Source organism: Berghia stephanieae, chromosome 6 (genome assembly GCF_034508935.2).
Source record: "Berghia stephanieae isolate SIO BIC M18660-M18661 chromosome 6, UCSD_Bste_1.3, whole genome shotgun sequence".
NCBI lineage: Eukaryota > Metazoa > Mollusca > Gastropoda > Nudibranchia > Aeolidiidae > Berghia > Berghia stephanieae.
The window spans coordinates 48530582-48542126 of NC_088365.1; the positions used below are offsets into that span (position 1 = coordinate 48530582).

An 11545-nucleotide genomic window follows, 5' to 3' on the forward strand; every position below is an offset into this window, starting at 1 on the left:
GGCAATTAATTTAAGTTGATTTATCTTCTATTTTACAGAGAACGAGATTGGAGCCAAAGTGAAAGACCTAGGAGAAAGGGTGGAGGCGTTAATGACTAAAGTCGATTCGATAAAATCGAGCAGTGGTGGAGGTAAGTAATTGTCAGATCATAGTGGAAAAAATGGAGCTTTATATAGCGCAATATCCTTCTAAATGTGCTCAAAGCGCTTTACAAGGGGTCCCTGGTCAACAGCAACATTTAACATGTAGGACGGGACATGACGCCTGTGAGGCGATATTACAATTTTTTCGGACAAAGACAACGCTGTTAACGGCCAGGTACTCATTTTACACCCGAGTACGGTGTGAGAATGTGAGTAAAGAGTCTTTTTCAAAGACTCAACTATGCGCCGAGCGAGGCTCGAACTCAGGACCTTCCGATCCGATAGCGAGTGTCATAGTCATACCACAAGACCAGTGTTTTTAAAAATTTGGCCAGAAAATTCGTCCTTCAAATATCGATCGATTTAAATAATCCTAATCTTGGCACAAACTATCAAACTTGAGGCATATCGAAGCCCCAGGTTTGAGAGTTTTTGCTTCGATGAAGGACATTTAAAATTATTGATATTTAAAGGACGAGTTTTCTGGTCAAATTTTAAAAATATTACGAGTTTTCCACAGAGTACGTCAGTTTTATTTTAAAAATACGTGACCTTTTATATAGAGCAATCTCCAGTCAATGTGCTCAAAGCGCTTTACAAGGGGTCTCTGACCAATAGCAACACGTAACATGTAGAACGAGACATGAGGCCTGTTAGGCGATATTAATAATAATGGTATAGATTTATAGTGCGCCAAACTTCCCTTCATCAGGAGGGCTCTGGGCGCATAACATAAATTAAGCCCTAACACAGTACACGAACAACGCTAATTAGACACATAATCAAAAGAAAGCCTGTCGGAATAAGAATGTCTTCAATCGATGCTTGAATTCCTCTAGTGAAGACGAAGAACGTATCTCTAGTGGTAGTAAATTCCACAACCTTGGACCAGAATGCTGAAAGGCGCGTTCACCAGCCTTCACTCGACAGCGGGGTGTTTTCAATTTGAGGTCGTTCGTTGATCGAAGCGATCGTTGTAGGTTACACCGTTCAATAAGGTTTGAGAGATATCTGCTGATGACGACCCCTCCAAGCATTAGAAAATGATAGTTGAAGATTTATATTTAATCCTCTGGCCCACTGGCAGCCAATGCATCTGCTGTAGTAATTCGGGAGCTGCAGTTTTCCTGTCTTTCTGCAGTACAACGCGGGCTGCCATGTTTTGTATTTTCTGGAGTTTGTTTATTTTGTCCTTCGTCAGACCAACAAACATTGCATTGCAGTAGTTCATTTTCGGGAATATCAAAGATGTTACCAATTTGTTGCAAGTTTCTCTATTAATAAATGGTCTGATTGTTCTGATATTTCTTAGAATGCAGATAGCACTTGTTCTCACATTGTTAATATGTTTGTTCATAGACAGATCACTCTCTAAGGTGATGCCGAGATTTTTTGCTGATGTTGTATTTTGTCAATACCGTTGATTGTCAGTGCCAGTGTAAGTGGATCTGTCTTATTATTGGAACTAGCAATGAATAAGGCTTCGGTCTTGTCGCCATTTACTTTTAATCTATTTTCAGACACCCATCTCATCACATGGTTGATTCATTGTTCGTAAACAGTTATCTCTGAAACAATATCTGATTGCAAACACATGCTATACATCTGGGTATCGTCGGCGTACATATGATAAGCGAGAGAATGTTGCTCTAAGATTCTCACAACAGGGGAAGTGTAAAGTACAAAAAGGACTGGACCTAAAAGGGATCCTTGAGGTACACCAAAATGAAGGTCACGCTCTGACGAAGTTACTTCCCCAATTAAAACTGATTGAGTTCTTTGAGTAAGATATTATGCAAACCAGTTTAGAGCAGTGCCTGATATGCCGAAAGTAACTTGTAGCCTTCGAAGTAGTATGGCATGGTCGATGGTGTCAAAGGCCACCGAAAGATCGAGAAGACTAAGGAGGGTGGTTTGTCCTTGATCAATAATTTGCAGCAAGTCATTTGTGATTCTCATCAATGTTGTTTCTGTGCTATGATTTTGCCAATAGGCCGATTGATAGCACTCGTCGAGGTTATTATGTTTCACGTGACATGAAAGTTATTTTAGAACAATCTTTTCTAGAATTTTGGAGATGAATGGTGGATTTGATACAGGCCTAAAATTTTTAAAATTATCACTGTCAAGTCCCGCTTTCTTCAACAATGGCTTCACCAATGCAGGTATATTACAATTTTTCGGACAGAGAAAACGCTGTTAACGGCCAGGTACTTATTTTACACCCGAGTACGGTGAGAGAATGTGAGTAAAGAGCCTTTTCCAAGGACTCAACTATGCGCCGAGCGAGGATCAAACCCATGACCTTCCGATCCGAAACCGTGTGTCATAACACAAGACCACATAGCCGTTTATAAAAATAATATCTACTTTAATCTCATGTTTTTGCCGGTTCCCAACGCCAAGGATTTTGTTTCTTTCCAACAGGATCGATTGCCGAGACAACGCCTCCCACAATTGCAGCAAATGGGGAAATTTCAGCTTTCTCGGCCACCATTGAGTCAGAATCTATGCCGATTGAATCGGGTCAGACCTTAAAGTTCCCAGATACCGTGCTGGAAGTGGGCCCCAAGGGCTACGACAAACAGACTGGCGTATTCACGGCACCCATCGACGGACTCTACTTCTTCAGCCTCGTCCTCAAGGTCAGCTGCAGAAGTAAGGCGTTTTCATTATCTTTTAATTAACTCTCTCCTTACCGGCCATTTTCCGGATAGTCCCCAAACCTTCACACCCAACCTCTACAAAAAAATAGATTTATTTCACTCAAACACAAAATCTGTCAGTTCTGGCTATACATTTTTTCATGCTAAACAAGCTCTTCAACACAGTGTTAATATACTTTAACTATAGCAAACATTTTTGTTCAAATATGATGAACAACAGAAATCAGAATGAGAATATGTTAGCTGTATCGTAACGAATTTGACGATTTTCCTGTGGTTGATAAGAAGAGGGTAAAACAGTCTTTGTGACCCAACGACTCATACCTGTGTTACCTCGGAGTGATGTTGGTGCTAAAGATATGTAGAGGTTAACTGACTCGTTTTAGTTTCATAAAAAGCATCAACTCCAAAACTTCATTATGCTACTCAAAACGGTATTATTTCAGGTTGTCTTTGATGCGAAAATTGAATTTTCATAGTTCAACATACCGTAATGAGAGACTTGGGTCAAGTTTTTGTGTCTAATCTTTAACATAATGCGAGACGTGGTTCAAGTTTTTATGTCTAATTCTTAACATAATGCGAGACGTGGTTCAAGTTTTTATGTCTAAATTTTTAACATGATGCGAGACGTGGTTCAAGTTTTATGTCTTATTCTTAACATAATGCGAGACTTGGTTTAAGTTTTTATGTCTAATTCTTAACATAATGCGAGACTTAGGTCAACTTTTTATGTCTAATTTTTAACATAATGCGAGACTTAGGTCATGATTTTATGTCTAAATTTTAACATGATGTGAGACGTGGTTCAAGTTTTTATGTCTAAATTTTTAACATGATGCGAGACGTGGTTCAAGTTTTATGTCTTATTCTTAACATAATGCGAGACTTGGTTTAAGTTTTTATGTCTAATTCTTAACATAATGCGAGACTTAGGTCAAGTTTTTATGTCTAATTTTTAACATAATGCGAGACTTGGGTCATGATTTTATGTCTTAATTTTAACATGATGTGAGACGTGGTTCAAGTTTTTATGTCTAATTTAACATTATGCGAGAATTGACGATGTAGATCACCCCATTTATTTTCTAGTATTTACAACTCGAGCGTGTTCACTCCCTTTGATTTATGACTCAGTCTATCATTGTTATCGTTGTTGCTTTGTTCATTATCGCCAATGTCATCAATAGTACCTACATATTATCAGCATCATTGATACTAATATAACTATATTGAAATTTATGACAATTATTCAATTATCGTTCCCATGATAATAATGTTAATGTCTATTTTTTTTCTTTACATCTAGTATATTAACTCCCTCCTTACCAACTACAGGAAAAATCCTCACATTTGATACGATAAAACCAACATTTTTCTCATTCAGATGTTTTTTTTACATAACAAAATTAGAAGAAATATTTTTGTTATCGTTATGAGAACTTAAAGTTGTGTTGTAGAGGTCTTTTTGATGAACAGAATTATGAATATTGTATAGCATGTACTTTTTACTTTTGAGCTAGAATCTTGTTTTTTTTTTAATAATTGTTTTTTTAAATGTTGGATGGGTGTGACGTTTCGGGAAAATCCGGAAAAGGGTCGGCAAGGGGGGAGTTAATTGTTCACATGCTTGTAATTATATCCATATTTGAATTGGAATAATGTTGGATTGATCTTGGATCCGACACGTATATCTTGATGCTTAAACTTGAGCTGGTGGTTAAAATATAATATATATATACATGTGTATGTGTGTGTGTGTGTGTGTGTGTGTGTTTTATTGAAGAAGAAGAAGAAAATAGTTTCTTAAACCAAAATTTTGAGAGAAAAAAACCCAAATTATTTCATATTTATTCTATTTAATCCAACTGCATAGTAAATCTATGCCATCTAATTTATCCCAACAAAGGCAGCCACCCAATAACTGCTTGGTGGACAAGTGTGAATCGGTGCTCTACCAACTGAGCTATCAGGATCAAATGTATCTGTATCTTAATGTATTTGAGTTCGGTGTAAAATACTCACAAAATATCGTGAGCTGAAAGAACTTGAGATGAAAAGAGGGGCGGCGTGGCTCAGCGGTACGGTCTTTGCTTCGTACCCAAAATGTACGGAGTTCGATATCACACCCACCGCTGCGCTTTGTGGCCTTGAGCAAGTCACCTCGCCTATTTGCGGCGCTGCACTGCGGCTGACGCCTGGGTTATTCCAGTCTTCCCTTGGAATAGACCCTAGAGACAAATTCCCCCTATGGAATAAATAAAGGGAATTTTTATTTTTTAAAAGGTCTATAAACCTCTGTAATTTTAACTATTACAGGCTGTTACGCAAGAGTAGACGTCATGGCCGAAGAACATTTGATCTTCCGCCTGAATGTCGGGGTTATCTACGACGAAAACCAGAACTCTGCCAGCTCTGTGGTCCTGTTGAAGAAGGGTGAAACTGTCAAGGCCGTTGTGAACTCGTCCTCAGTGGAGACTGCGTTCAGCCCAAATCGTCTATGCTTGTTTTCTGGATACCTCATTCGTGCATTGTAGGAAAGAAAGATAATAAACTTCATTCCAAGTTGAATCCTCGTAATATTATATAAAGCATATTATACTAGATGATGATCATCAAAAGAAAGTAAATCAGTGAGATGTATGTATTCAGTACTAAAACAATAGGATAAACAAAAATGATATATAATATCGCCTTCGTATACTTAAAGCCTAATACTGACTGAATAATAAAGTCACAAAATAAGACGACCATCGCCAAATGAAAATTTGTTTTTGTTTTTAATAGTTTTACGGCGCTACAACACATTTCGGTTAGGTTATATCAGCGACAGCAAAAAGGAAGAATATGGGAATAGAAAATTTTAGAATTACAATTAAAGCACCCAAGAAAAAGTAAGACAAAGGCGGCGCTGAATAGCGACGCACAGTTACACCTATGTGATGAATTCTTTTGATATTTATTTGTTTCATGACAACATTTCACTCATTTACGTATTAAACGTTGTATGATTGTTCGTATTAATGAATGGTATGTACTTCAAACTTTAACGTTTAGTGTTCTGCTTCAAATCCTCGGAAAAATCGTTCGTATCAATGTTTTTGTCTCAAGGAAATCGAAATGGCGGCGGCCTTGTTTACTTCCGACACAAAAGTGCACCACTAATTTCATCTTATTTCGCGATTTGTTGATTGAAGACCTATCCTTCGCTTAATATTATATAAAGCGTTGTATGATGATTTAGAATTACAAAGAGGCATCAAAAATAATAAACCATCCTGTTGATGAAGTAGAAAGAATTCATGGAAAAGCAATAGAAAGGAAAGCATTCTCAATTACCAACAATAATAAAACATATTTTATACTATGAATTTGATCTTTTGCCATCTGGGAGAAGTTTTTGTCAGATTAAATGTGGAACTAACAAGTATAAATCAACGTTCGTTCCATCAGCAATAAAAATGTTGAATATTTCATATGGTACAGCAAAACCAAGGATTGATGCGTTGACTGATTGACTGATTAATTTGTTTAATGTTAGGCTAGATGAAGTGAGCAATTGATAATGATGATAATATTTGGTGTTGAATTGCCAAGAATGTAACGAATTGAAAATGAAATGAAAATGTTAATGTTGTGTATGTCACATGCGTGAAAGAAAGAGAGGAAGAGAGAGAGAGGGAGAGAGAGAGAGAGAGAGAGAGAGAGAGAGAGAGAGAGAGAGAGAGAGAAATGGGTAGGAGTGAGGTGTCTGTTCAATGTTATAGTTATCATATAACGTTATGACAAGTGTAACTAAATGACAAATTGCCATATTTATGGACAATAAAGATCTATTATTATTATTATTATTATTATTATTATTATTATTATTAACTGGGAACAAATAGGGAACAGATGTAGATTCCAAGAGCATACTATCAACAATGTACTTAGTTTGAGATCACCTAAAAGTCCCATTCAGACACCAGAACAGGATACAACTAAGAGGAATACACTAAAATGTTTACATTACACATTCAAAATAACAAACATAACAATGTATCACAGAGAGATGATTTACAAAGAAAAAAAATATCATCTCCCAAAACAATAACTATACATTTTACTGTTTCCCTCCCAGTCAAGAACTCCGGTCATGATCAGGACAAAACCAAGTAATCTCATTCCAAGAAAAAGATAAAAATCAAATTGGTAAACATATATAAGGGGATAGAAGATACAGTAAGTGCCACCCTGCTCAATATGGGAGGCCAGGAACTCCACCCAGCCAAATGAAAATTAAAAGTGAGTCGTTGTTAGAATTGCTCAAGGAAACAAATGATTCTTTTGGTTGAGATATTGATTACAACTCACTGCTAATTTTCTTTTTAAAAAAATGAGATTTTCATCATATTTTATGACTATTTTTTTGTCAATACCAGGCTTTGGGTTTACGAATACTACAGTGAGAGGCCTTTTTGTATATCAGGATGGTTATGTCAACCCCATCAATTCTCTTAGAAAGAAAACACGAACTATCATTGATATGACCAATAATAATATATGAAACTATCTAAAGTTTTGTTCAGCTAACCGATGGAATTGCTATCATTCCCTTCAAATGTTCGTCTCAGAAATAAATATTTAAGGCACAGGGTAATATTATTGTTACTTTCTTTAATTTTGAATAAATGTGTTGTAGCAGTGCAATTCTGTACATTAATTTGTCACCACACAGTGATTTGTGCTCTTAAACTGGAAGGCTAAAAACCTGGGTTGTACGCTTGTACTAAAAGTCGCTGTGGTAAGAACCCATGAAATCGAATAAAATTATAAATATTAAATATTTTGCCATTAATATGTAGTACCCTAATGCTTCGTTTGCTGTGTGTGTGTGAGTGTGTGTGTGTGTGTGTGTGTGTGTGTGTTTGATTACCTTTTCAGTTTGAAAATGTAGACGTAGACGTATTGATTTAATGTTAATAAACAGAGTAAAAGATGATTTTTTTAAAATTGTAAAGTTGAAAAGATAACCAATCACACATTCGTTTTCCAATAAAATACACAAATAATACAAAAAGATGTTGATAATTAAACATGTAGTTACCAGACAGAGCTAAATGTATTTTATCTAATCATGCGAGTCGCATTCATTGTATTTTATCACATAACATCGTTCTGGAATACGATTTTGTAAGTTCACAACTTGTAAATGTTTATCCCTCGTCAATTGCTTATCACAAGTTAATAATTAATCAAATACATTTCGATTTTGGTTTGATCTTATTGAAAATATCTAGGTCGTAGTACTAATAGTTGTAGATAAAAATAACAATGGAACACGCTTAGATAAAGAACAGAAAATTTGGATAAACAAGAAGTGTTGACTTCAAGCCAAAGTTAGTGGCTTTATGTATTCCATTGTGGTTGGTTTTACTATTAGCAGTTTATTTTTCAAATACTGCTGACGATTAATTTTGGAATTCTGATCATCATTTTAAATAGGACTTTCATTTAATCACTTCGGCAAGATACCAGGTGTGAAGAGTCCGTTATAAATTATATAATAGAGGAACATAAGGCACGGCACTTAGCCCCCCCCCCCCCCCCCCCCCCCCCCCCCTCCCCCAAAGAAGGATTGTTTTGTTTTGTCGTTTGTTTTCCTGTTGTGTGTTTTTTTTTTTTTTTATAAAGGGTCTTACCTAAACGCCCCATCCAGACACAAGCACACGGTCCCACCGAGAGGAACACACTCAAATCCTAGCAAAACATGATATTCAAAACAAAAATATATTACAGTACATAACTGAGAGATGAAACATAATACAATAAACTGTTGGGCTTTGGTTTGTTTTTAAGGGTTTTACACATGTAACACATTTAGGCCATATCAGTGGCAGTAAAAAGGAAGAAAGTAGGATAGTCAAAAAGTTATAAAATTAAAATTGGGAATTGGTTCAAATGGGGAACATATGTAGATTCCAAGAGCATACCATCAATGTAGGCTACTTAATTTAAGATCACCTAAAAGTCTCATTCAGACACCAGCACAGGATCCCACTAAAAGAAATACAATAAATGCTTACAAAATCAACAACAAAAATATAACGATCAGTACACATCGGGGAGATGGTTTACTTAAAAAAAATATCACCTCCTTAACCAACACTATACATTTGACTGTTTCCCTCTCAGCCAAAGACTCCGACAAGGGCTATGACAAAACCAGGTAATCCCATCCGAAGACAAAGAGAGAAAGCGACCCATAAAATACATATAAAGGGATAGAAGACACAGAAAGTGACCTCCTAACCACAATGGGAGGTCAAAATACCCCATCCAAATAAACTCACAAAATGCCATGTACTCTATCCTTCATTTTACCTAAACACCCATCAACGGAACCCTCTCTCATGATAAAAATCAGCAAGGCAACTTTATTTATCAATCTTTTTAGGCATCATGATAACCCTTAAAGAATTAAAATAACTCAAAATCTAGTTAAGAATATTCTTGAATTCAAATGCTTCCATCAGTGTATCACAGATATATTTTATTGCACATGCTTTATTATTGCTTACAATAAATTTAATGTCTAAAAACACAGCTCTTAGTGTATGATGAATGCACGCATCTTTATTGAATATAGACAATAAATTCAAAATAGCATAAAAATAAAATATAACACGAATAAATAAATAAGCTAATAGATAGATATATAAATAAATAAATGAGTAAATACATAGATAAATAATTGATTATCAAAATTTTATTATTGTTAAAGTTAATATAAATAGGTAGATCAAAAATTAGATCAATAGTTTTTCACATGTGATGGCATCGCAGCTATCTATGATTTTGATGACGGAAGGCCAAATAATATATAATTTTGCAATAAATTAATTTTTTAAAGCATAATTTGAAATGGAAATGAGAATAGAATAAAAATTCAACATTTCAAAAGTTATCTTAAGACAAGATGAGGGGGAAATTTTCAAATGTTAGTCCTGAACACATACGGCTATGAGATGTAGAGAGATTAAGTGATAGGAAACACATATCTATCGTATCATACTGTTTAAGAGCTAATAGGTTCTAAAAACCTTTAAATGCTCTGTGTAAGTTTTATGTATAGATACAATTTATCAATTATATAATTAGTATACAATGTCAATTAATTGATAATATTGAGAATTAAATTTCTAATACATAAATAAGTGTCATATTCAATATAGGTATTATAATTAACTCTCTTTACATTCAGTTGGCATGTCCAACTTGTACATTGTTTTGTTTGTTTTTAAGGGTTTGACGGCGCTTGCAACATATTTAGGTTATATCAGCGCCAGTAAAAAGGAAGAAAGGGATAGTAAAAAGTTCTAGAATTACAATTAAAGCAGCCAAGAGAAAGTTAGACAAAGGGGAACTGAGAGCAAATAGGGAACAGATGTAGGTTCCAAGAGCATACCACCAATGTACTTAGTTTGAGATCACATATAAGTCTCATCCGGACACAAGCACAAAATCCAACAAAAAGGAACACACTCAAATGCTTACATTATACATTTAAAATAAAAAATATAATAATAAATAACAGAGAGATGATTTACAAGGAAAAAAATATCTTCTCCCAAAACAATTAACTATGCATTTGACTGTTTCCCTCCCAGCCAGGACTCAGGACAAAATCAAGTAATCTCATTCCAAGACAAAGACAGAAAGCATGTTGGAAAACAGTTATAAGGGGATAGAAGACACAGTATGTACCTGCCTGCCCGCTATGGAAGGTCAGGATCCCCACCCAGCAGGACACACTTATTACAACACATTCTGCTTGAGCCACGAGAGGGATGCTCTACAATTTACGCCATCCATTACTCGATATTATTATCATGAGTCCCTCTTGCGTGTTTTTGAGGTCACGAGTATGACACAAGCACTCCACAAGTTTGTTGAGCGAGCCAGTTCTGTTGTTTTGAGCTTTATTCTCAACACAAAATTATACACACAAAGACAATGGGGACGATCTATATTATCATTCCATGTGCGGGAGTCATTGGCCACATTGCAAAATGTGCTCAAAATGACCTATATAATAAAAAGCAATCACAGTTTTCAAAATACCCAACATCACAACAGTTTGTTTTTTTTTGTTTGCTTAATCTATAAGTATGTTTACAAATTTCATAAACAAAGCAGAATGTTTATGTATATTAAAAATATCCAATCGTTGGTCAGAAACAAATCATGTGATCGATGCCTCGGTTGGATCAAACGCTGAGCACAGATCAGTGCCATTGAGACAATGAGTATGCTGGAATATTAAGCAGATTTTAGTTGAGACTTATGCGACTAACGTAATGAGGGGTCATATTTTGATAATTATTCAACTTTTGATAATATCTATGTTCTATGCAGAACAGTGACTTCAATAGAAATTAACAGACATCAAGTAAATTATTTGGCTTTACTCCTATATGCCCAAATGAATCAATATCATGAACTTAAGTATGTATTGTAAAAGATTAAATATGTTTGTTTTTTGTTTTTAAGGGTTTTACGGCGCTTGCAACACATTTAGGTTATATCAGCGCCAGTAAAAAGGAAGAAAATGGGATAGTAAAAAGTTCTAGAATTACAATTAAAGCACCCAAGAAAAAGTAAGACAAAGGGGAACTGAGAACAAATAGGGATCAGATGTAGATTCCAAGAGCATGCCACCAATGTACTTAGTTTGAAATCACCTACAAGTC

The 11545-nt window shown here is 35.4% G+C and overlaps 1 protein-coding gene across 2 annotated transcripts in view; it reads left to right on the forward strand.

The window, feature by feature from the left end:
* Positions 1-5470, forward strand: part of LOC144975168 (uncharacterized) — a 28898-nt gene extending 23428 nt beyond the window's left edge. For both annotated transcript variants that reach the window (XM_078918964.1, XM_078918965.1), the window contains exons 19-21: positions 39-131; positions 2572-2802; positions 5130-5470. In XM_078918964.1, coding sequence (XP_078775090.1) covers positions 39-131; positions 2572-2802; positions 5130-5347 — 542 coding nt within the window. In that variant the 3' untranslated portion in view covers positions 5348-5470. The remainder of the gene's footprint in view (positions 1-38; positions 132-2571; positions 2803-5129) is intronic.
* Positions 5471-11545: the final 6075 nt, after the last annotated feature.